General features: G+C 44.2%; 1 protein-coding gene across 3 annotated transcripts in view; it reads right to left on the bottom strand.

Moving 5' to 3' along the window:
* Positions 1–26,704, bottom strand: part of LOC105462479 (unconventional myosin-XV) — a 52,671-nt gene that overhangs the window by 18,084 nt on the left and 7,883 nt on the right. Inside the window, exons 2-27 of one of the 3 annotated variants that reach the window (XM_011709102.1) lie at positions 24,423–24,508; positions 16,555–16,665; positions 14,275–14,363; positions 14,121–14,184; positions 13,917–14,026; positions 12,560–12,844; positions 12,280–12,457; positions 11,896–12,174; positions 11,404–11,733; positions 11,004–11,291; positions 10,768–10,925; positions 10,153–10,530; positions 9,352–9,695; positions 8,760–9,228; positions 8,489–8,691; positions 8,133–8,404; positions 7,804–7,980; positions 6,690–7,137; positions 5,616–6,415; positions 4,440–4,544; positions 3,685–4,166; positions 3,214–3,495; positions 2,911–3,122; positions 2,615–2,810; positions 1,455–2,430; positions 1,001–1,243 (exon numbers count right to left, since the gene is read on the bottom strand). In XM_011709102.1, the coding sequence (XP_011707404.1) occupies positions 1,001–1,243; positions 1,455–2,430; positions 2,615–2,810; positions 2,911–3,122; positions 3,214–3,495; positions 3,685–4,166; positions 4,440–4,544; positions 5,616–6,415; positions 6,690–7,137; positions 7,804–7,980; positions 8,133–8,404; positions 8,489–8,691; positions 8,760–9,228; positions 9,352–9,695; positions 10,153–10,530; positions 10,768–10,925; positions 11,004–11,291; positions 11,404–11,733; positions 11,896–12,174; positions 12,280–12,457; positions 12,560–12,844; positions 13,917–14,026; positions 14,121–14,184; positions 14,275–14,363; positions 16,555–16,665; positions 24,423–24,443 (7,500 nt within the window). In that variant the 5' untranslated portion in view covers positions 24,444–24,508. The remainder of the gene's footprint in view (positions 1–1,000; positions 1,244–1,454; positions 2,431–2,614; positions 2,811–2,910; positions 3,123–3,213; positions 3,496–3,684; positions 4,167–4,439; positions 4,545–5,615; positions 6,416–6,689; positions 7,138–7,803; positions 7,981–8,132; positions 8,405–8,488; positions 8,692–8,759; positions 9,229–9,351; positions 9,696–10,152; positions 10,531–10,767; positions 10,926–11,003; positions 11,292–11,403; positions 11,734–11,895; positions 12,175–12,279; positions 12,458–12,559; positions 12,845–13,916; positions 14,027–14,120; positions 14,185–14,274; positions 14,364–16,554; positions 16,666–24,422; positions 24,509–26,704) is intronic. The other 2 variants (XM_011709103.1, XM_011709104.1) reach the window with 2 other exon arrangements.

The following is a 26,704-nucleotide window of genomic DNA, read 5'->3' as shown; positions in this document are numbered from 1 at the left end:
CCCCCCGAGAGAGTCCCGTGATTTAAGAGCAAAATCTTTAACGCGTGCACTAAAATATATGCATATCGGAATATATATATATATCGAAAAATTTCAGGCGAGAATCATATTCGGCATGGAGATCTCTCGTCTGCTCATCTGCATTCGGTCATCGAGAGAACGTTCCGTCACGCTGAACGATCGCTCCTTGAATCGCGTGCGGCGACGAAGCATGCAGGTGCATCTGATGAACAGGCGCGTAGCGCGTGTTATAAGAAATCCGATCTCTCCGTTTGCACAAGACGTAAAGACGAGTCTCTCCCGCCGCCCGTCCTCTCTCGCGCGCGCGCAAAAAACCGTCCCGCGTTCCGCGGTCTTAATGATTCACTGAGGATAGACTCGATCAAAAGGCATCTGCGAGATAGAGAAGGAACTTTTACCTTTTATAAGAGCGGCTGTCTGCATATATATATGTCGTCTCCGACAGCGTCAGAATGCGAAAGATCAAGATATTTAAAAGATTAAAATCTTTTTTTTCCTTCTTTTCTTTTTGCATAAGTTACGACGGAACGATCATCGGCGAGAGGAGAACTCCGCGCTTCTCGCAGGGGAATTCCCGACGGCGGCATTCTCGCGGCATGTCGACATCGCGCGGCGCAACTTCGGCTCGAAAGATGAGCGAAGCGTCGAAGAATAGAAGTATCGAGCGCGCGGCGCGGATCGGCTGATGGCGATCCGCTGATGCCGACGTTCCACGCGATGGCGGAGAAAGAGACGAGATAAAGCGGAGAGGAATAAAGAGAGAGAGAAAGAGAGACGGAGGAGGCATTGGCCAGCATATATGATCGCTCACTGGAAAGGCAATTTACACTAGGCGTTGCCCCGCGGTTGCCTCGTTACAGGTGTTGCGTGGCGCATCGTGTGTGCCGTTATCGTTTCCGCGGTCGACCATCGCTAATTGGTCGTGGACGAGCGCGCGATGCTCGCGTCCGCGGAAGGGACATTATAGGTTTGCACTCACCAGTCTGATGTATCTGCCGATCATCTCCGCCAGCTGCGGGGCGCGGTTCGTGTGCAGGGGCAGTCTGACGCCCGACGCGATCTGCAGCACGCACACGCCCGACCTCGAGGAGTTCACGGAGACGATGTCCTCCAGCGGCAGAGTCTCCAGAATGATCAGATCGCCGTTGAGCGTGCGCTTGATCAATCGGAGCCCGTGATGCGACACCGCCACGTGCTGCGTCTCCGGATGTTGAGGCCCGATCTGGATTCAGATTGAGATATTTACTTATACATTTATTTAATTTTAATTAAAATTACAAAGCAAGATTTAAATTGAGATTATCGGGTCGTGAAGTAATAAAATAATTTTCAGACCGTTTCTGCTTTTCGATCAGCGTTTCTCGACCGTCGGAAGAAGAACGCTTTTTGAATTATTAGTATGGGACGTTATGGAAGAGCGAACGTGAACTTACTGATACAGGGAATATCCGGGCGAAGTACAACGGCCACTGCTTCGCCATGTCCACGATGTTCTTCTTAATCGTGATCTTGTGCTGCGTGCTCTGGAGATTGTCCAGCGTGACGCCGTAGTTATCCAGCATCTTCAGCATGTTTTGCCGGTCCTCCTTGGTAATCCTTATGCTAGAGGTCGCCAACACGTCGTACGCGACCTGGCAGAACACCAGGTGCAGAGCCAGGGGGCTGTTCAGCGTCTCATTAGGCGCGAAAACCTCTTTCTTAACCCTCAGAGTCCACGTGACTCTGTTGTACGTGAAATGCGCGTTGGAGGTCTGTGGGTAGAGCTTGGTGTTCACCACCTCCTGGACCTTCTCGATCTCCGGCTTGTCCGCCGGCGGTAAGACTGGCTTGAGAAACTCCGGCCACTCCTCGATCTCGATCCTCTCCATCTTATCGGTGCGGTGGGTCGAAGCTACGCTCGATCGCCTGTCCATGTCCCGATTGTTGAAACTGTGCCGTGCGACGGTGAAGGACTCCCTCGTGTTCGGGATCACGCCGAAGTCGCGCGGCGACGGCATTCCGAAGCTGTCTCGGGACTTGGGGGACACGTCCCGGGTCATGCCGAACGGATCGCGCTTCCCGGTCGAGCCGTCGAACGCGTACTTGGAGTCGAAGATCTCGGAGCTGAGATCGCGGCGCGAGTCGAAGTCGGAGTTGCGATCGCGCGTCGAACTCGCCATGTCGATGCTGTCCTTGCCGTAGAAGTCCTTGGACTTGCCGTCCTGACCGCGACTCTTGTCGAAGTCGTTCCTGTAATCGTGACCGTCGCGCAAGTGCTGCTGCGAAGCGAAGATATCACGGCTCTGGCTAAACATCTGACTCTTCGGAAAATGATCATATGTCTCGGAGTCCGGAGACGTGTGGAAGGAGTCGCGTGTTTTCGGCTCGATCGGCGCTGGCGGGGATCGTGGCTGAGGTACGCCGGATTGACTGGAAATGAATGAATTATTTACTAATTTTATCATTCAACAACCATCATATCTCATGACAAAACAAAATCTTTTGACTTTTCAGATCTCTTGTATTTTTTGTATGGCTTGACAAGGATTAAAACGATTGTTATTAACTTGGAATAATTTTCGATAATGTTTAATCTGCGTGACGTCACTGTTACCTGTTACTGTATACACTGCCGCCTCTTGGACTCGGAGGCTGCGGCGGCGTGACGGGCGGCGGAGGCGGTACGGGTCGTTCCATTCTCTCGATCTGTGTCCTCACCACCTGAGCTTGGGTCATCATGTCAGTTGTGCCCTTAGAAGTGACGCTTTGGGTGTCATCAACAGTGGAGGCGTAGTCATCCCACCTGCCACCTTAAAATTTGAAAATTTTTTTTCCAAATATTATAAATATACGTTTACATTTAATTTTGACGCTTGTCGCTTCATAACACACAAAGAAAGATCTAATTACCCAGTTGTTGTTCTAACAGAAGCTTCCTGTTATCCTCCAGCCGTTTAACCTTTCCGTCTTCTCGCGGGAGCGCGGGTTTCTCAGCCGTCTTCGTGGATCTCACGCTATGATTCGCCGTTACCTTCTCCAGTCTCTGCCTCATCTCCGAGCTGAGCTTCAACTTTCCTATGCTCCCCGGCGACGGTCTCTGCGCGCCCACTTCCAAAGCCGACCTGCAAAAGAATCCGACCGTTTGTATAATATTTGTATCGCTCTCTTAAGCCCGATATAAATATGGAGAAAAAAGTATTATGTGTCAATTACTTCGATTTCTTCTTCTTCTTCTCCCCTTCCTCTTTGTATCCGTTCTCGTGTTTCGCCGCGGTCGCTGACGAATGCGCCAAACGATCCTCATTACTAACGATGTTCTCAATCTCGAATTCTTCCCACTCGACGCCACCTTCCGTCGTGCCTTCGCCGCCCTCGCCTTGATCGTACTCCTGATACTGCGGCGTTAATTTACGTTGCTGCTGTTGCTGACGCATCTTGAATTCTATGAAACTGTCCTGTCCTTGATTCTCGTTCGAGTCGCTAGGCGGTGGCCACCTAGACAACATCGAAATAAAGATTATAGTCATTTGAATTAGATTCAACTTTCAGGCAGCAAGCTGATATAATTTGTTATTTTAACGTCAAAATATTTTGACATATTTGGGCGACATTTTGACGTCAAAATAACGACAAATAATGTCAGTTTGCTACCTGAACTATTAATTTGTCGAATTCTGAATTCACCTCCATTTTCCGATGCGCACCGTCTTCGCTCTACCATACGGATCGAGGAACGGTCTCGATTCGGACGGATCATGAGACTCCAAAGGCGGTGGCATTGGCGGCGGCGGGGGAACACCTTTATTATTGCTTAAACTTGAAGGATTGCTGTCTACGCTGCTCTTCCTGTTCTTCAGTTCGCTGAGTACGTTAGTAAAATTGCTCTGTATGTTATTCTTATTTAAATTGGCTCTCTTCATGTCTGCCTGTGCCGATGACCCCTTTCTATCTACCACCTTTCGATCCATGCTGATCTTTCGCGCGTAATCCGCGCTCGTCTTTCTGTTGATTTCGGCATTTTTCCTGGGCGGACTTTGGGACCGGTGAATTTGAGCCTTTACCGTCATCGTTTCCTGCCGCTGATTCGTCGGGGTGGAAGTCAGCAGGGGAGTTCCCCGTTTCTCAGTTGACCATAATTCACCGTCGTCGGGTTCTCTAAATGAGACCTAATCCAAGAAAGATTAGATGGCGTCTTCACGTAATTCGGAAAATTCTTTACAGCGACGAAATTTGCAGGAGGATTGACCCGAGATTAAAAAAATGTATTCGGAAGAAAGCCGCGATGATTTGATGAATGAGACAATGTTCGATCAGGTTGGCAATAATATCTTCCGAATATCTTCTTTGGTTTCTGCTAGACGATATGTACACGATATGTTTCCGTAGTCCTAGGAAAGCCACGTAATATACAGCGTAAGTTTGTTAAAATCAGTAGATACCTTGGAGCAGCGTCCGATAGAATCATTGGGCCCCATATGGGCACCGATTGGGGGGGCTGAGGGAACAAGATTCATGCTTGAGGGGCCAGCGGGTAACACCGTGCTCTGGAAACACACACCCCATGCTGAGCGGCGCGGCTCAGAAACCCACAGGATCGCCCAGAATCGACGACAGCTTCGTTAAGAGTTAGCTCTCATTACGTGCGTGTACCGCCGTTTCGGTTACCGATGACGGATCATCGAGTTAATGATATAATATATAGTTAAGTGACCGTAAGTGAAACGTGATTGTGAGCCGCGCCGATTGCGGTAAACCTTTCGCGATCGTGCTCGACATGCAACATTTTCCTCTGATCTATTTATCGTAATTCAATGTTTAGAAATTCAATATTATTTATATATACATCTTAAAAAAAGTATCCAGAAAATAAATTTAAAGAATTAAATGTCTGGAAGATGAAGATTAGAGGTGTGCGAATAGTTCGAATTCGAATCGAATCGAATCACAGTAGATTCAATCGAGTTTGTTTTTAAATCTGCAAGATTCGAAATCGAATAGTTCGAAAATTTTGAATCAACAATGATTCGATTTCGAATCGATTGCCTATTTTATTTGATTCATTTACATCTCCTGCGCGATCAATTATTCTTATCTAATAAATAAGTATTTTTGATATATGTAATGTATTCATATAGATTTATAAAATATTCGAAAGCATTCTAACTATTCGTGTATACCCATATTATTAATATTTTCTAGTTCAAAATGTCACATAAGATCATGATCCTTTGTAATGAAATGTAAATCAAAAATAGGTCTTTAGTTTGTTTAAATCATTGCGTAAAATAATAATAATTCATAAATTTTGACATTTATTACGTTTAAATTAACATGTAATGTTAATTTGGGAAAATTTGATTCAGATTCGATTCGATTCGATTCGATCATTCAAATGCTTGATTCGCACACCTCTAATGAAGATTTAGATTCTTCTGGACAGATTGTGTTCAACAATTGTGTGGTCTTATTTCATTTGAATCACGGTAAAAGAAGATCAATCCCCATTAATCATTCTGTTCAATCACATAAACCTTGGATATTAGATTTTTTGTACAGATCTCTTGCTTTCTCTCTCTCTCTCTCTTTCTCTCTCTCTCTTTCTGCCAATTTCTTACCGGTTGCTGTGCCGAGTTTTGCGGGCTTTGAACCAAGAGCTGCTGCAAAGCCTGATTCTGCGCTAGCAGCTGCTGCTGTATCTGAATATTCTGTGCCATCGCGCTCTGCAGGAAAGCTCGCTGGAGATTCTGTTGGTACGCCGCAATGTCGTTGCTCTGGCCGGGCGGTGAACTGGGATATTGCGGTAAACTGAGTCCCTGCATGCTGTAGATCGGAATGGGCATGAAGCTCGCGCCCATGCTCATGCTGGTATTCTGCGCGGACGGGACCTGCTGAGTCGGGCTGAACATGGGCATCATCATGGGCGGTGACATCATGCTCTGCGCGATAGGGTTGAAGTTGAAGGCCGTGTTTTGATTGGGAATGTCCATATTGCCGCCGCCCTTGATCCTCCTCGACAGTTCGCCCGCGCTGATATTCGCGATTCCTCCGTTTCTCGTCATCATTCCTTCGACAAAGTCGTCGACCGTGGCTGTTCTGGTAGCTCGACTGTCGACTCTCTGCAGATTCTCGAGAACTGTCTGGTCGCCGGGTGGCCTAGTGTCGTACGAACCTTTTATCGAAGCGGCCAAACTACGAGCGTCCGACAGCTCGTCGAGATTGCCGTCCAACACGGGCATAAATAGCTCATCCAAGAATTGGTCCACGTCGGAAGCCTGGCTGGGCACCCTGACGCGCCGCACGTGCGACGCCAAGGAGGGCGCCTCGCTGGTATCGGACATGGCAGACGACTTTACACCGTACTCACTCTTCTCGATGTAAGCGCGACTAGACTGGCTTCCCGGCAGCGCGCGTTTGCCTGAAAACGCGAGAGGAATAATCGATACGCGGTCGATACGGAAAAATTGGGTTGCATAATTGCCAACTTTCTCCGCGATAGAAATTCTCTCGAAGTAAAATACGTTTTACGCAACAGCGAATTAAATAACGGGAGTAAAGGACAAACTCGAGGTCATTGACGTCACGACGTAATGTGTATACATTGCAGTAAAATCTTTGAAAATCCTTCGAAAAACGATAAGAAGATGTGAAGATGATAAGAATTTAAGAATGACTCTTTTCCGACTACTCACCGGGATATTGCGACTTGATGAACCTGGTCTGCGACCTTATGTAGCTCTTATCGTCCTCCGATCTTCCGGTTTGACTAACGGACTGAATATCCGGGTATTCAAAGTCAATCGTGAGATCCTCCTCCTCGATGTTGGGCTCCGTCGTTCTTGTGACTCTGCTGTACTTCCTCTCTTGCGTGATCTCAGCACGCGTCATGTACTCAACGTTACTGACCGCTGGAGTCTCACCAATTCTTTCCAGACTGTGATACCGTTCGTTCAATTTGGACGAGGAAAGCCCTAGATTGGCGAGTTTCACCGGCGACGGCATGACCTCCGACTGCAGTAGATTGTCCAAACTTCGGCTACGTTGCTTCTCCTTCTCGAAATAGCGGTCGTTCAAAGCGGATTTCCTCGACAACCCCATTTCCGTGGTCTCCAAAATGACTTCGTGTGATTGTTTTCGCATCTGCATGTATTACATTTCCAGACATAATTGGTAAACGATTTATTGAGTTGTTAAATACAAGATTGAAAGAGAAATCAATAAATAAATATAGAAACAATACTTGCAAATACATTAACTAATATAGAATAAATGAAATTTATTCTTTTAACAATTTTTAACAGAAACATATTTTTAAATCAATTTTTTATAGTTTACATATTTCATAATTTTACTAAAATCGTTTTAAGAGAGATGTTATAATTTGATTTAATATAGAAAAAAAGTTATGTATTTGAATATTATTTAAATTCTTTATTTCTTAGTGAAAAAATTTTAATATTTTATATTCTTTCGAATTTTTTATATTTTAAATTTACGAAAATTTTTGAAAAATACATTAAATTTCTTCAGGTTTTAAAAATTTTCTTCAGAAATTAAAATGAAAAATATTAGAATATTTTTCAAAATGCAAAGAATTCTACAAAAGATGTATACTTTCTCGGCATTTCTAAAAAATGTTCCAATGTGTATAAAAAATTTGAGAAATTTTTTATAAAGCTATAAAATTATACAGAAATTCTGAAAAATTCTAAAATTTATATAAAACTTCTAAAAAATTATATGAAGAATTTAAAGAAAAATTTTCACTAAATAAAAAATCACAAGATTAATTAAATCAATACATACGGGTAGTTTCGTAATGGGTGGTTGCGGTGGAGGTACTGCCGGCCGCCTGGGTGCTTGAATCTCCAGTTCAACAGGCTTATCAACCACTTTTGGCACTGATTTCCTTTCCAGAGGCTGGAAAGTTTTTAGGATAGGAATTTCCATCTCTTGTTCCAACTCCCGAATAACTTGAGCGTGCTGAAAAAAAAAGACATTATTTTAAATATTCGATACTTAGTAATTTAACGACAATTATATTTCTTTTCTATTTGCATCTAGGTATTTGTACATCGTCGAGTTTATTATCTCTTAAGCTTTCGCTATTAAAGTCAACGCTGAATTTCTCTTACCTCTCGTTTCTTTATGGGTGGCAGACTGTTCTTACGCTGTTCCAAGAACATATGCTTGGCGGCGGGAAAAGCTGGCGCCAACTCCATCTCCGAGATCAAGTCCAGCACGTAGTCGAAACCATTGGTCTCCGTCACGATAGCGTCCGGGCCATCCAGTTGATTCCAGAGTGTGATGGTCCAGCCGGTGTTCTCCACCCCGTGATTCCGTACCGCGAGATTAGCCAACTCTTCGCACGTCGTCCAGGAGTCTATCGCGCACGTAGTTGTCTCGCCTGCAAAACGAAATGTTGCCGATTGCAAATGAAGTTTTTACAGCAGCGTACTTTTATCTTTATGAATTCGAGGACGCGATTTACCGTCGTAGAAACCAACGTTGAGCGCCATATTCACGCGATTCCTGTTGGCTCGCCATTCTAGGACGCACGGCGGATAATTCCTGGGCACCTGATGTACCGTTTGCTGATTATTGCTCATCATACGATATACCGTTCTCTCGCCTTGCAACAATTTGCGTTGGCAATAAGCCTTGTAGCCGTCGTAGGCGTGATCGGAGACGTATCTGATTGAAGAATGTTAATTAAGGGACATGTAACGATCAGTCTCGTGCGTGAACAAGGACACACTTACTTCAGAAAGTACTTGAAGAGCGTGGCGCTGGGCTGGAACGCCGACAAGCAATTGGACAACAGCAGCCATCCTCGTTCCTTGTTGGCGTCGTTCTCATTCTTCCAGGTTTGATTCGCCAGCTGGCATAGTATCTCGTCCCTCAACTTCTCGTTCACGATGCCCTTGTTAACGATGTAGTCGCCCAACGCCTGCTCGCGTTTGCCGTTAAGATTACTCTCATTCATGAAGCGCAGTATCATCTTGAAGATCATCAGGGAGTCCGTGTAATCCTGATCGCGAGCCTTTGTCAGGAACGGCGTTTTGATCGGCTCGCGTTTCATCCCGAAGATATGGCTCTTGAAGTAAATGTTGGTGAACTTGGAGAACTGATACTGATCGATGTCGGACGGCAGGTTGTAGGTATAGTTCATCGGGATGACTTGGCCAACGACCTTGAGGAGATTTCGCTCGGTGTGCGTGGGTTGCCAATCTAAAAGTTGCGAAGAAAGGATATTGAAAAAAATCCGAGGAATAATTTGCGGAAGAAACATGTCCAAAGATTTAGACGAGTTTCGCGACGTTTTAATATTTATCCTGATAAACAAAAACGCACCATCGAGTTTGCTGTAAATAAAGGCTAGTTCTGCGGGAATCTCCAAGTGATTTACACCGGCAACAGCTCGCGAGGTCCTCTCCTGCTCCTCTCGTTGCTGCTTCGCCTTCGCTCGCTCCTTACTGGCTCTCTCGATCTCCGCCCTCTTCGCCATCTCTTCCTTCAACACCTTAAACGTCTCTCGTTGCTTCCTACCTCTGTACAGTTTCTGCGCCATCAGAGCGCCCTTCTTCATCGCGCGGAATTGCTTACGTTCGCGGTAACCGCGATATACCGCTTGTATCAGAACTGTGCTGCGTGAAATATTGAGGAATCTTCTGCGCGCCAAGAAGCCTCTCGTGTATCTGCAAAAGAAACCGTTAGAGCGACGTCCGGGAAAGATTCACACATTTATTAATTTCACTATTTAAGAAGAAGGTATAGTGAAATGAATCAAAAAGAATGTGTGGCATTTCTGCAGATATTTAATCGCCACAGAGAATTTTATATATAAATTATTTATTATAAAATTAATTAATAATATCGTGTTTAATTAATAATTATATACCTATCTATTGATTCATTAACAGTTATTTATATAATTAATTAATGTATTAATATTTATACATTAATTATTATATAATTGTTAATGAATAATACATTATATAACTATTAATTAATTTTATACATAAAATTCTCTATAATTATACTGTATTTATACTATATATAATATACATATACTATATATAATTAATGTAATATACGAAATCATAAATAATCTTTTTGCAACGTGTCTTTTTTTACATTTAATTTGGAACATACCTCTGGACTGTAATGGCTGCTCTCTCCAGAATCAACGCTCTGTTATATTCCAGAGCTCTCTCCAACGATTCGCGTAAGAACACTCGCGTAAGTCCAAGCTGATATTGCGACTGCGCCTCTTTCGGAGCTGCTTTGTCCAAAATTATTCTGCAGAGCTCCTTGTTGGGCGCTCCCCTAGGCAAATGCGTCGAGACGAGATAACGATATCGATCCACAAAGTGTCCGAACAGAAGGCGAACCGGGTAGCCAGTTTTCCTGATGCGGATCGTCTCCAACATGCCCGTGTATCTTAATTGTTCGAGCACGCAGGGCATGTCAAACTTCATCGGGGCCTTCTCGGTGTTCGGCTTGATGCAACGGACAAACCACGGATTACATCTGCAAATGCAAAAGAAATAAATATTAACTATCCAAATAGTGACAGAGTAATAATTATTGCAAAAATCTAAGAAATCTACAAAAATGTCAATTAAGATTTTTTGTGGACGTCCTAGATTTTCTTCAATGTTAAAATCCTCTAAGTTTTATCGAATCTATTTAAATATTGTTTCTTATAATTTGCAACTTCTGCCGGTTTTTAATATCGCATAACAAAGCGAATTTTGAAATGCTTACTGAGACATGGATTCCAAGAGTTGCTGGAGGCTGTCGTGAAATCGAGCTGAAACAGTCGGGGTTCTCGGCTTCATGGTGACAAATCTGCCGTTCGGCTTGTTCACGGTTTTATTAGCTTCGTGAGTGGTTCTGACATGCTGGAACATCTTGCTGACCATCTGTAATCCGTCACGAGCGTGTATTACTACGAGATTCGTTCAGCGTATAGACGGCATAGACAAGACGAGAAATCTTACCGAAATCTTGCTGCTGATGAGCAACTCGACTACGTCTGGTCTCAACGTATCCCTGTTCTTGTCTAGGAAGCCGTCCACGTTGTACCAGACCTGTCCGGCGTAATGCCTGATCGCAAACTCGGCGGAGCTCATTCTGGGCCTGGAATACAGCTCGCTCAGCGCGTGATTGTAATGGCATTTCTCCAAGAATGAGAGATCCGTCGCTTTAGGGAAGTTGCTCTCGTCATCCAGCAGGTGAAGGATGCCCACCGGCTTTTTCGCGATCAGATGGATGACCGGCAAGTTATCCTACGCGAGCGAACAGTCAAAGTTATTTCCAGGATTTACGAGCTCATACTGATTATGTTTCGCGAAAGTTTCACGCTACGAAATAATTATATCGTCCAAATCAATATCTCACCGTGTAGTTGATGGTAGTCCAGTCGATCTTCTCCTTCGCGTACTCCTGTTGCTCGAGCTTGAAGATGTGCTTGTTGAAGTAGAACTGCAGATTCTCATTCGCGTAGTTGATGCACAGCTGCTCGAAACTGTTTTCCGTGAAGGTCTCGAAGCCGAAGATATCGAGGATCGAAATGGCGGCCGTCTGCTTCGTGCCCTTGTAGACGATATGATTGACGCGCGCGACTAGCCACGAGAAGAGCGAGCTGTACAGCGCTTTTGCGAAGGCGTCCCTGGCGTCGAGGGCCTGATCGATATTCAAAGCCGTGAAGACTCTCTCGTTCCTCGCTTCCTGCAATAATAAATAGATTTATGTCTTGTTAATTTGATGGTGGTCAAATATTATGTATTTATAGAGACATTTAAAGAACGACGTAAATTTTATTTCAAAACATCTTCATGTTTCTTCGGTCGAGAATCGAAGCGTAGAGATGTGACCAAAGTGAAAACTCACTGTCGTCTTGGTAGTGAGCGCTCGGATGATGCCATCGGAATTCACTTGAAGAAGGTGCGCCGCCCAGCGTATCTCAGCGTCGGAACCGACTTCCACGCCTTCCTGGCCGTGCCTCATTTGCTTCCGGTGAAAGTACACGTTCCCCAGATGCAGCACGCTGGCCAGAATCTTGAAGATCGTGTCCTGCTCCTCGGACGAGAAGCCGAGCACCTGCATGGCTGACAAGAGCGCCTTGAAATCCTGCACGTCGCTCTTGCCATCGATTTCGCAGTTTCCACCCTGAAACGTGAAGACGACAATTTTATTATTAATGTTCCCGTGATATTGTCCTCCTCCAACTGAGGATGCGGGGATTTTTATCACAATATGTTCGCACAAACGCACCTGGTTTAAATAAAAATATTTGTCCGGCGTAAGCAGGCCGTATTTATCCCTGAGTTGCTGATCGAGTCCAGCTAGAAGTTCATAGAACACGTGGTAGTTCCTCTCCTCCGAAGCCTGAGTTACTATCCTACTCTTTTCTAGAAGATATTGCGTTATTCTACCGCCTATGATCGCGCCGCTGAGAAATAAAAAAATTTGTTTGCGTGATGTTGACACCCAACAGAATCGACAAATTTGTTACTTCATTATCTTTTATATATTTCCTTGCAATGTTACTCACTCTCTGAAGTGAACCTCCAAGTATTTCCCGAACCGACTGCTGTTGTCGTTTCGCGGCGTTTTGGCATTTCCGAAGCTCTCTAGGAGCGGCGTCGCCTCCAGGATTTGCTCGGTGACGAGATTGTTCGGCGCGCGATTCACGGCCGCGAGATACTGCATCACCAGCTTCGTGGACTCCGTCTTCCCCGAGCCGGACTCGCCGGAAATGACGACCACCTGATTGGCACTGGAGTTATTGGCTGCTGTCACCTGACTGTACGCGGAGGATCCCACGGCGAATAAATGCCTACGAAAGATAGTATATATATAAAATAGTAAGCAAGTCTTTTTCAAACGTAAGTTGATCAGGAGACAACCTAATCTTTACAAGACTTATTTGTATATAAATGCGAAATAAATGAAAAATAATGAAGTTTTCTCGATGCCTGAATAAATCGTTTGCTACCGACAAAACAATCTCGATAGTCTTTATTTTTTATAATTGATGTTTATGTTCATAATCAGGTAGTCTTTTAATTCTGCTTTATTAGCATTTTATAGTAAGGTAGTTCAAAAATAAAGTGAATTAAAAAAAAGTATATTAAGTATTATAAAAAGAGATATGTTAATCTTTAATATATAATAATTTCCTCTTCACATAAATGACCAAACGTTTCACTAATTGATTGACGTTATCAGAAATAAAATTTATTAATTTTCTTCCGCATTACTATTTTCATTGCCCTATTTTGGCACTCTTAATACCAAAAGGTATAAACGACAACAAATAATGCTAACTATTCAAAGCTTGTATTTTAATATTCAATATACTTTTTTATAGAAATTTTTTTGAAGAACTATACCTTTGTAGAAAATAAGTAAAGAAATGGAAAACAGAAAAATCAGTAATTTTAATTAAGCAAAAAGAGTTACTCGTTAAGAAGTCATTTTGCTCCAAGATAAGACCTCGCGTTGCAGCTTATATCATGAAAACATTGAAGTCCAAAATTGAAGCTTCAGAGTACGTAGCCCTGATCTGTCACTATGTGATCATTACATTTTTAAATAGGGCACTAAAAAAAAGCAATGTTTTTTCTTTAGCAACGAAATAAAAAAAATTAAAAAGAATTAATTGAAGAAGCCGTCAAATAAATTTTATGCTGATGGTATTATAATATAACTGATTTAATTAAGTAGTAAAATATTAGACCACTTGTAGAAAATGAGGAGAAAACTATATTGAAGAACTATATTGATTGAATATAATATTGAAAACTGATGTATTATTTTTCTTGTATTTTAATATTTTATAAACTTCTTTTTTCAAAAAATTGGTTTAAAAACCGTATTTTTGTAGAAATAAAAGAATTAATACTAACGGTGGGAGTGTACCGAGGATTCGTCCCTCGTAAAGCTTCACTTGATCTAGACCGTAGATGTCGAACATCTTGTACGGATTCACCGCCACGAGGATACTTCCCGTGTACGTCTAAAAGAAAAAAAAATTCATCGCAAACGATTATTGGATTCCGGTTGCAAACGTCAAGGAATAAATGAAATCAACGTAAATATATGCGACGTACGTAAATCAATTCCTTGTCGTAACGGATCTTCAAGTTCCACAACAGCGACGCCTCGTTCAGATCCCTGCAATTTGTTCAATTTGTTTTTCACGTGCGCGTTTTTCAGTGGCGCGATAATTACGCGAATAGACACGTGATAATTTTCGTGACTTACGTCAACTGAATCATGTCCTCCACGCCATTCTGACCCAAGTCCTGCCGTGGCTTCACTCCGCTCAGGTTGGTGAGAGTGAAGACTTGCGGCTTAAACACATAATTGTATGCAATTATTCGTCGTTTTTCCGCACGAAGATCCAGAACGGTTTCGCGGCGGCTCGACAATAACGTGCTTGCGTTTTCGTATAATTTCGACGACAACTCGCGAGAGAGGCCCCGCGATTATCCCGAGATGACACTTTCTTTCCAATTTCTAAACCGCGGCGCGAAAGGGACGCGAAGGGGAGACGCCTAAAACGCTGCGTGACTTTCCAGCGTTGAAACGAATTTTGCGATCCTGCCGCGTTTTCTCGACGCGGCTTTTACGGAGAATGTCCGACAAAACAGAAGGAGGATTCGTGCGAATTCACATAAGAAGCGAGAGAGCCACTCACGTGAGACTCAACCGGATACCGACTCGTCTGCGTTTGCAGTTGAACCTCCATTGGCGCCGGCGAGATGGTTGCACTTCCGGGAAAGTAAAGTCGAAACTATCGTCAGATTTCGAAAGACTGAACACATTGTTTTCTGGCACTTTTAACGTGAAGTTCTTCCAGCCGTTCGATTTACGATCAAAGCAATCGTGATAAGACTTTAAATTGAAATCTATACATTTTGAGGCTTTTCCTTCCTTTCTCTCAAAAAACTCTGAAGTACTTTGATGCTGATGAGCAAAACGAGATAATAAAAAACAATAAAAATCATAAAGTCTCTTACAAATTGTACCACTTTTATCGAATTTCTCCATTTTTACAAAATGCAAGTTTCAATTTCTTATTTTTGAAACATATGATCGAATTAATGAACACCATTAAGTTTGCAGATCGACGCGCCTTAAGATACCATACTCCTTTTTTTTCTTTTAAAGCGATCGGTGTCGACTTTACGCCAATGTGCGTCGTCACCTATAATGGGACACCGGTGAAGTGCAGTGCTGCAACTAGTGCACGGCAATGGCAACGCGGAGAACACAAAGCGGGCGGGCTGCAGGAAAAAGTGCGCGTTGTTAAGCGGTCCACGATGGGTGTCGGTGTTGCATAATGAGGCGGCTGGCTGGAGTGTTAATGGAAACTGCGACGCGTGCGAATAATCGTCCGCCAGTCATTTCACTTCGCTTCCTTTCAAAAATTCTGTAGCGTCACCCACGAGCGGCGAGATCAGTACACGATGACCGGCGGCAGCGGGGCGCGGCGGCGGCAGCGGGTGCTGATTCAAGGCCCGGCCCGGCCGGGAGCACGAACTTGAAAATCATACGCGCGCGAAGGACGAAAAAGTGAGTGAAAAAACGTGGAAACCAGATTGACGTGGCGCGCGGGCGCGCGACGTGAGAGAGTCGCTCCTCTCGTTCTCGTCTAATGAAACGAATTCGAGCGCGCGCGCGCGTGTGAGGGCCGCGCTTAGAAAGTCAAGAACCCGACGAGCGGATACCGTGTACACACTTGCTCCATTCCCGATCTGACGGCGCATGGATTGCCTTAATCGCTTGACAGGCCGAGCCAAGTTGAGGCGCGAGTTGTCTTCAACATCCTGCTTCGAGAGCCAGTTGTATCATATATATTTTCAAATATTAGTAATCGAACGGTAAAATTAATTTTAAGCGGCGTCTACAATGAGATTTAAGACTTAAGTTAAGATTTAAGAAAAATGACCAATCATAGTTATTCATCTTACATGAGATAAATAATCGATTATGATTGGTCAATTTTCTTAAATCTTAAATCTTAAATTTCACTTGCTGACACCGCTTTAAATATATTTACTTTTTTCATAAAATCAATAAATTTAAAATTAAAAAAAAAACACAACATTAGATAAACATTTTGGAAGATACATAAATCAGTTGAATTATTATATTTTCAAATATTAGTAATCGAACAATAAAATTGATTAACGTTTTTAAAATTGATTTTAAATACATTTAAGTACTTTTTTTCGGAAAGAATTATATAAATAAATTTAAAATAAAATGCAACATTAGGTAAACATTTTGGCAAAGATACGTGAGAGTTAAGCCCGCTCGAAATGGTGTCGTTTTCAGAAAATGCAAAGTGATCGGTGGTCGAGATATGTTGCTATGCGTATTGTCGGTAGAAAGGCCTGTTTACCAAACGAAAGAGCACGTCTGGCCTATCTTTTCCTAAGCCATTGAGTTCTTTCACATCTCTCATTCAGTAATTATGCACGGTTAATATACGGACGCGCGATTAGTAAGCGCTTTCTAGACGGGCTCTTATCTTACCTTGCCGGCGATCACCGCTTGGACCGAGAGTACATTGGCGGCTCTGTGGTACTCCTGCACCTCGCCTGGTAACACATGGCCGACACCGGGGTCGAACCACACCAATTCACCCTGCAAATGATAGATATTATTATACGTCAAATAAGCGGTTTAATGACACAGATGCTCTCTCTCTATTCTTGCCGCTAGCTTAATGGCCAACGGAACTTATATCTCTTATACTTAAGGGGTAGCCTGGTTTAGCATGCTGAAAAATTAGGTGACTTTTGGAATTTTTTTTAGGAAATTATATAACCAATCCTTTTGAACTTTATAGGGTAATTTCTTATACTATTAAACTAACAAAAAAATATTTTTTGCCAAAAAAAGTATTATGTAAGTAATAATAATATTTATTCGGCGCGTCGGCGGGCGGCGTGCAATGTAGTGTCACTTGTATTTGTCTGAGATAAAAAATCCAAAAAAATAATTATTGTTTATTAAGAGTTTACGCATTAATTGAACCTATTTTTAAAGAAAATAATGCGAAATTGTGAAAATTGCGACACTTGGAATTCTTGGAAAAGAAGGTAGCGATTTTGACAAAAAACTTTTCGTGTTAATCATGCAATAAAAATTATTTAATTAAATAATATTATTATAAACTGTGATCCAAGTTATTGGGGAAGTATTTGTGCAAATGTGTGCAAAGGCCCAAATCAATCGGATAAATAGTTTTTGAGTTATCTTGCACGCCGCCAAACACCATCACCGCCGAATAAATGTTATTATTACTTGCATAATAAATACTTTTTTTTGGCAAAAAAATATTTTTTTGTTAGTTTAATAGTATAAGAAATTAACCTATAAAGTTCAAAAGAATTGGTTGAATAGTTTCCTAAAAAGAATTCCAAAAAAATCACCTTATTTTTCAGCGTGCTAAACCAGACTCCCCCCTTAAATACATTATTAGAAATTGTGCCTTTTCTTACACCTACGACTAATTAAATCAACGTTAGCGATTGAAAATTTCTTGTTCCAATTTCAGTACCTCATAAACTGGTTCAGAATATTACGGTGCAATTTCATATAATTAATCTTGCTGTTCTTTTTGCGTTTATTCGACTGATAAAACTGTATAAGTTTATTTTTTAAATATAACTAATATTTTATTAAAATAATATTTAAAACTTTCTTTGGTATTTAATGACTTCGTTTGTAGTTATATAATAATACAATAATAAATACAACAAGTAAAAGAGCTTTTTTGCGAAAGTTTTTTATTTTTTTTATTTTCTCTTTAGAATTTTTTTATCCAAACAATATCAATAAATTTGATCAAAACAGCAGAGATTAAAATAATAATCAGTCTTTCAGAAAATAAAATCATTTTAATTTTTTCATTAATCTCATGCATTTACAGTGGAGACAACAACTTGTGTTTATGTTTTTCAAATATTGTCGCGGAAATAAGATATATATCCACTGAAAAGTAAAGCCTTAGGTCCTCTAATCTTTTCTCGAATCGCTTCATAGACAACATCCCGAACCGTTTTCCACGACGGGGATCTACGCGCCACGGAGGACGCCTGCAGCCTCCTCTTTCCGGTGCAGAAGCCGAATATCGACGACGACGTGTCCGGGGTGTTGGAACGGACGCTGTGTGCGTCGCTGAACGTTCTGACGTGCATCGGTATGTGCGTCGTCGCCGTCCTCCTCACGTAATTCGACCTCTCCTTGCTCTGCTTCGTCAACGCACCGCTGGACGTCGAGGTTCCCCTCGGCTCGTCCACATCGCGCGCCGGCGGGTTCCCCGTCGACGTCCGCCGTCCGATCTTCATGTAGCTCGGTAACGTCGTCGACCTCATCCCCGTTTTCGCGCCCTCCGCTTGCCCTGCCCTCGTCAGCATCTCGCTCTGCGACTTCGGCCGGCACCTCGCTTGCTGCCTCTCGCCGGTCCACGTGGAATCCCTGTGGGGACACTTGCCGCGGGACCAGGAGTCCGTTTTCGAGTCTCTTCGCGCGGAGGACCAGGCGGAGTCCACGCGGCAGGGGGGCGTCCTCACGTTCTCGTGGTCGTGTCTCTCCGTTTTGAAATTACGCAGCCGCTCGATGGTCTCTTTGGAGACCAGTATGGCGTCGTGCCTGACGCGAACCACGTCCTGATCTCGATCTCGGTGCGGCCTTCGCTCCAGGGAGTCCGTGTGGTCCACGTTGTTGATTATTCTGCGCCTGGACATCGGCTCCGGCGGTCTCTCCTCGCGAGGCGTTTGCCTGGAGGCTCTGCGCGCGACCTTGACATAAATATCGTCACGACCGACGTCGTCCGCGGTGCATCTGGACCGGGCGTCGGGCGGATCGGGGACGGGATCTCGCAGGTGTCTAACGACCTTCGTCGAGGTGCCCCGCGCGCGTTCTTCTCCGCTCGCCCTCGTTCTGGAGAGCCTCGTCAACGTACTCGAGGGTGTCGTCGAGTCACGCGACGTCGCGCCCGCGCCCGCGCCGGTCGGCAGGGACATCTTCCGTCGGCGAATCCGTCCGTAGATCGGCGCCTCCCTGCCGGCGACCTCCCTCGTCCTCGGGGACGAGTACTCCTCCAGCCGAGACGTCCGCGTGGCGTGCAAGATCTTCGGCAGGGTCGACGGCCGCGAGTGATCGCGATCCTCCTTCGCCGAGGGGCGCCCGGAGCGCTCCGGGTAACCCGCGGGCGTTCTCGCGACATCCTTCAGCTGCGAGCTCGCCTCTACGCTCGCGCGACGCCGCAGGATATCCTGCCGGGAGACTCGCCTCAGGAGCGACGAGGTGGCGCGCTCGGCTTGGTCCTGACGCGCTCGCCTGCCGATCGACGGCAACGTTCTCGGCCTCTTCTGATCGACCTGATCCCTCTCCGGCGTGGGATGGCGCGTCTCGACGTCGTCCTTGACGCACCTGACGCGTCGCAGGATCTCCCTCCTGGAGACCGCCGGGCCGCGCGGCACCGTGTAGAAGGCGCTCTCCTGATGGGACGTCCGCGATCGGTCGGAAGCCGCCCGGTACTGCAGCTGTCTGTTACCCGCCGCTTCCGGCGCGCAGGAATCCAGGGCGGAATTCGAATCTGGGTCTGGGCCGTTGCCGCTCGCATTATGCAACGCGCGTCCGCCGCCGCGGCTGCCGCCGCCGCCGCCGCCGCCGCCGGATAACGGTTCCGTAGCGCTCGCGTAGAAAGCTTCGGAAGAGTGCAGCGAAAAGTGACTCCGCGGGGTCGACGATCGACCCACGGACCAGCGTCGCCGTTGCTGCTGCTGTTGCCTCGCGCTCGGTCCCGGTGAATCCACGTTGACCATCGCTGCCGGGAATATCGGCGATCGGCCGCGCGTCTCATGCGCGGACCGATCGCACGTAACTTTATTGCCCCCCTCGCCGAAACTTCTCTCGCCTCGCGCGTAATCGCGAAAGACCTCGAGTCGCCAATATTATCAACTCGATTTCTCTACTGGATTCTACTTTCTACCAGCTTCGGACACTCATCCATATAGCCATTTCGAACGCGTGTATAATGACGAAGATCAAACGCAATTGCATTCGCAGACAATTCTCCGTTTGCAAAACTGTGACCGATTTCTTTTTTTTTTTTTTGCTGCAGTTGCGCGCAGTTTGCACAAACTGGAAATTCACGCGAGAATATCAGGTATACCGACATCCGCTTGACCAAGATTGGACCGAGTACGGGCCGACTCCCTTATTTGTGTTATATACTCTTTCGATTCAGTTTCTCATGAAAATGATTTATGCGTATATCTTCGTCTGTTCATCTTTGCACATAATGTCGTACACAAGTGACGTGGCACGCAACGCGTTAAAAAAGTTAAAACGCAATCGCGTGATCACAGACGCGCTCACACAATTGTGACTTTTATCCGAATGCAGCGATCGTCGAAACGACGCGATCGCGACGTACATATATACGAATCCTCGAACGAGAAACGGTAGGGTGGCGTTTATCGTCGACGCGCGCGCGTTCCAGCTATTCCCACACAGTTCACGATGCCACGGTTACGCGTACAAATATCTTACTTGTTCCTCTTCCCTCGTTTCTTTTTCTCTCCTCGAAAACATCGCGTGCAGTATGATTGCGTTTTTCCTCAGTTATACAGCGACGTCGAGGTTTCGATTGCATATCTTCCCCCCTCTCATCCTTCCTTTCTTTCAAGTTCGCTCAATTTAAATAACAACCTCGTCGTGGATGATGGACGCGTGTAGCGTTTCAAGTCAATGCCCGCTGCGCGCAACTCTCTCGGATGCGCGCCGAGGTATCGAACGTATGTACGTACACACGCGACACACGCGTCTTTCACTCGCGAGATCGTCAAGGAGGATTCTCGATGCCCCGCTTAAAATTGACGTGACGTGACGTGTCGGGTCGGTCGTTCAGGAAATGTTTAAAGCACCAATCGCGAACTCGCGAATCACTCCGCTGAATCGAGCGCATTAACTGCGTCCTACGACGTGTGTTTCACACACATACACACACATTTATATTAATATTAATTATATTATTTAATTTACTCAAACATAAACGGAAAACATTCGCGTTAACATACGACGGTCTGACACACATTGATATATATTTTTTTTTTTCAAATTATTTATTACGTTTAATATTTATTATTTCTTTCTTCTCTTATTTGTGAAACTCACAAGTCACTCGTGCGTAATGCGATTTCGACACCGTTTATTACACGAAACCGAAAAAAAAGAACGAAGTGAAAAACGGGTCAAGCGCGTCGCGATCGCCCGCGAACAAGTTTTCAGTTAGATACCGCAGTTGTCCGTGGCCACCGTTGAGAGAAAACCCGGCTTTGCTGGGGTTCGTATCTTAGGCGAGTCGTATTCCCGCGACTAATAAAACAACGTCGCGCCGTAAAAATCTTCCCGTTTTCCAATTGAAACCTGGCGCGAAACGACCGGCGGCGGCGGTCGTTGGAATAACTCGGGATGAGCTATCGCTCGTCCGTCGAGACGTTCACATTCCTTCATGTTAGGCCTTCATCCGACGCGTGTTTCCGTGTTGTACCGTTTTTCCGCGTCTTCCGCGTCGCACGGGGGAGGGGGAGGGGGGCTTTTCGCCCCGCGCATTTCGCGGGTCTATTTATGCGAGTAGCGTACACGCGCACGCGCGGGTCTCCCGATGTCGCGGAGTCCCGTCACGATCGGCGATCGCGGTGGCGACGGCCTAAGCCGTTCGACGACGGCCGAGGCCCGTGCATGTTAAATTCGGGCTTAAAGAAGTTAGGAGGCCACGCAAGCAAACGGGCTCTATCGGGCTCATTGGGTCAGTCGGCAAAAGTCCGCGGCTGCACACACGCGCGGAATTCGTTAACGGTGCCCCGACGGCGGTGTCGTCATCCTTCGGTCCTACCTGACGCGACGGTTCTGCCTGCGGCCGCCCGCTTCGCGGTCGAGACCGATTCGCGAAACCGACCCTTTCGCGAGAGATTCTCTCCTCGCGGGGGGGAAAGAGGGCCCCCCTTAAATTTCTTCCCTCTGCGAGAAGAAGCCCGAAGTGGCGTGACGCGCGCGCGACGTTCGCGATGCGGACGCTAGGATGTTCGACGCGGCACTGGAAGTGTTGCGGGAAGTGTGTTTCTTCCCTCTCTGCAACAATTGTGTGTGCCTCCGGTATATACGCCGCGCAGTGGCGTATATATGCAATTTTAATTGAGACACGCTAATTAGGCCGTGCCCGAAAGCGGTCCATATTTCCCCGATCGGACGGCGGCGGCGGCGGCGACGCCCGCTCTAATCGCGCCACCGCGATCGCGCAAACTTTCCCCGTATACTCTTCTTTCCCGAAGAGTTCCTCCCGCTTTGATTCCTCTGTACGTTCCGATCGGCAGCTCGCTCAATCTCGACCGGGGAGTTTCTACACGCGCGCGCTCGCCCGCGCTTCTCCACTGCATCAGGCCCCCCCGTGCAGCCCGGGATTTTGCAGCGCGATGAAATCATAAGCTACCGGCGCCAGTGGGATCGAAGCGCTTTGGGGTGGAACCAAGCGTGCCTCTCTTCTTATATAAATTACGCGCTAAATACGCACGCGCGCGCGACCGCATGCATGTGTGCACGTGCGCACGGGTATTACATACGCGGGTCGGCTTATGCCAGCGGGGGAAGGGGGAGGGGGAGGGAGGCGCAGGTACGCGCGCGAAGGGAAGCTATTCTGCCTAGCGGCCGTGGCGAGTTGCAGAAGAGCGATAGAAATTGTCGATTGCGGGAGCGCGGCGGCGAGCGAAACCGCAAGATGAGACACGATTATTTCTTCTTCATCATCATCTTCTTCTTACGACGGACGTCGGATTGATTTATCGATGTTAAACAGATTTCCAGACGGCGAGTCACGTGACCCTCTTCCGAATTGTTTCGTTTCTTAAAATTGATGAAGAGAGAGAGAGAGAGAGAGAGAGAGAGAGAGAAAACGGACTCACAACGTTGCATCGTTTCGTCTTCTGAAGATTGTTCTTATTAGAGGGATAGACGGTAAAAAATATCCGGTCTATAAAAGAAGCACGCGGGCGTAGCTCATTAAATCCCCCCTCCGGCGGCTTGATGTCTTCATTTCCGATAATGTCGGTTATTTAATAATCCATTTCAATTTCGTTAATGCCCTGCTGCTACACTCGCGCCTCGAGCCGTGCCGTATAGGAATGCCTTCCTTAATTATTCCGCCGCTCATTATCCGCGATTGGATGCGCGGGGAGCGAAGTAAAAGTGAGAAGCCGCCATTGCGCCAGCCCGCTCGCGATGCATTCCGAACCGCGTCCGCGTGGCAAGAGTCTTTTCAAGTCGTCCTTCCACGTCGCCGCCTGTCATATAGGTACTATGCTAAATTCAAAGGTGACCGAGACTCGCGGATTAATACACTTATACAGTTATAATTTAACGCCGTTAAAACTCACTCGTGAAGGCGCGTTTCAGTCGCTTGTAATTCGAAAATTTTTACCGAATTTTTCAAGATATTTGTATTAATCAAATAAGTCCATCTCTTTAATTTCGCAAGACGGCTCGCGTTTTAATCTCTCTTTTATTTTAAAAGATTTTAAAAAAGTGCACACACACTTGAACAGTTGATACACGTGTTTCCCTTAAAATGCGTCACTTTCAACGATCTCTCTCGAGTTTCCCGAGCGACCTTGTATAAAAACTCATTTTTCAGGCCAAAGTGTTTCTTTTTTTTTTTTTTCAATTTCTGCAAAAGTCGAGGACGGTCGGCGGCGCGCGGATCGATCGTCGACTAAGCGTGGAAAGACGCCGTCGGACGAGGCGTTGGAAAGTGGCTGCTGCAGAGTGCAGCGGCGATGCAATTGCGTGTGCGCAGATCATTGACTCCGACCACGCAGCGTGATCCCACCGCGCGGTCGTGACCACGTAAACATTGTGCAACGCGGTGACAATCCAAAAATGACCGTCTTACCGATCTACGAGTCTATATACGAGTGGGAACTCACAACGCCTCTCTTAATAAACGATTAACAAGCTCCAACAGGAACGACACCGTTCTTTCATTAACGTCTCGAAAGCGGAACAACCGAGATCGCACGATAACGTCAAGATAATGTTAAAATGAATTGTGTGATTGATTGAGGAGTGACTTAATGATTTTGAAGCAATTTTGATGTCATTATGATTTTTTTTATTCTTAGGGTCAGTCCCTTCGCTTGTCAATATCTTCGATTTACAGATTTTCCTTAATAAAATAGTCGTATAACTTTAGGAACGCTCGGCATTTAACGCCAGCAAGCATATTTATTATTATTATTATTATTATTATTATTATTATAAGCCGTGTAAAAACAACTCACGACGAGTCCAGTCTTTCAAGATAACACAGCTATAGCCAATAAATACCAACTCACCTTTTGCCACTCGGCGTACATCGTGGAACGGCGTTAAATCGACCTCCGTGTGAAAGTATCCGTCATTTTGCGTCAACCGGTCTGTGCTGAAACGAAACGATTCGACCTATTATTTCGAAGCCGAAAGATTACAGGAATTGTTACTCTGATTCTCAGCTTGCACCTGCAAGACTTTCTTGTAAATCCACGGCTTATAGCTGAGAATCATAAGATTAATGTAGCTGACTTGAACGCGATACCGTTCGAGTAGCTGCCCCATCAGTTTTCAATGTCAGATCTTACGCGCGTGCCAAGAAATATTACGCCAATCGTGCTTGTAACGGAAGCATCGCCCCGTGTTGCTCCGTCCAGTTATCCCTTCCAATTATCGCGCAACTTCCGGCACAGTTCGAAGAATGTTCAGCTCTGAGATCTTTATTTATATATAACTATGTAGTATATACATATAATATCGCTCAATTTGCTGCAACAATGACGTAATTGAAAAATTTTAATAGTAATTTTTTATTTTCGTCTGCAAAGAGAAAAGTGTGTGTGTGTGATGAGAATTCAATACACTGAATGAAGAACTATAGCAGTACTTTTGTTCTTTTACAATTAGATTGTATCATCAAATTGTAATACCAAAATCGCATATAAAAATGATACAAAATTTTAATGATTTAAAACATTTAAACTTAGAAAATTTTGTTTTTTGTTTTTTATGACGTTGTTATAGCAAATAAGCGATATATTTTATGTAACATGTCGCAAATTCAGAGAAAGACTAGCAACTATACTTATATAGCTAAGAAGTATACAAATTTTATATGTATATAGTTGAAAAAATTATTTTTTATATAAATATATTATAATTAATGTACATATAGTTAATACACATGGTTGAATAAACTATTTGATAGTTGCAATATAAATAGCACACTATAAATAGTACATGAATAGTGTACCATAAATAGTTATTTATGTACATTAATTTTACATATAAAACTTGTCATCTTGTAATCTAAATAATTCATGGTTATATCTTTTTCTCTAAATGTATGTACATGCCTATGTATATAGCGTTAATTCTTCAAATTAAGAAAACACTTCTAAAGTTAGATTATTAAAGAGAAAGAGATATTTTGTTATTTTGTCGTGAGATTCAAATAATTTAAAAATTCTCAGATAATCTTCGTAATGTTACAACTCTACAGCCTGCTCGGAGAGAACATTAGCTCAGCGCATGAACGCGGCTTGATATCGATCATAATTGCACGTTCGGAAATATGGGAAGTGTCGCAATGAGTGTTCAGCACCGCAAGATCGAGATACACACGACCACGCACAAAATCATCTATACGTCTATATGACGCGTACAAGATGTATACCTATAAATATCGTTTATACCTTCCGCCATATATGACATCATTCTGCTGCTGTAAATTGCGCAAAAATGAAATTCTTTTTTTATATACATTAAAATATTTTAATAATTATAGAGCGGAAACTGCAGACTTAAAGAAATCATAAAACTACGTCCGCGTCACTTTCTCTTTCAATTCCGTCAATTATATTGTCTCCTAGAAATTGACGTGACACATTTGCTTCATAGCTTTACTTCGTCAGCTCTATTCTGACTTCTATTCGTCTATTTTGACTTCCTTTCAACAGTAATTATTAGTTTTCATTCTTGTAGGTGTTATTTTCTTATTTTTAACTTACAATTAGATATACATATATATATGTAGAGGAGAGTTGCCGGTACCACTTAAGATATTTTTGGTTATATTTCACATTTGGTACTATTTAGAATGCAAACAAACGTTAGAAATTGTAGCTTGATGTTCAAGGCATCAAATATTACATGTTAAATCTTTCACTAATAGCAAATTAATTTGTTCTAAGCTTTTTTATAACATGCTGTCAAAAGCACGATTCAGCAAACCGGTCGCCTAAATCGTACCTGTGAGTTTTATTAACAGTATCTCCTTCTAAACTATTGAATTTATGAATGAAAATAATTAAAAACACAAGATTGATAAAAGAATCTTGAATTAATATCTACTTTAATTGTAATTTATCAAAGAATGCTGTTTTGCTTACACAACTCGATGACGGTTTTTTCCTCTACAGACTTGCTACAGAACAACTTCGATCGTTTTAAAATAAATATAATGTTAATTATGTCATGTGATCTAAAGGTAAAAATACATTAGTATTCCTAAATTGTACCGATACGATATAAGAACTCTTGCTGGTTAGGTTAGGTACGATTTAGGAAAGATCGGAAGAGCACACGT

This window comes from Wasmannia auropunctata, unplaced genomic scaffold, assembly GCF_000956235.1.
Source record: "Wasmannia auropunctata unplaced genomic scaffold, wasmannia.A_1.0 LD336097.1, whole genome shotgun sequence".
NCBI lineage: Eukaryota > Metazoa > Arthropoda > Insecta > Hymenoptera > Formicidae > Wasmannia > Wasmannia auropunctata.
This window is presented reverse-complemented; position numbering and strand designations above follow the sequence as displayed.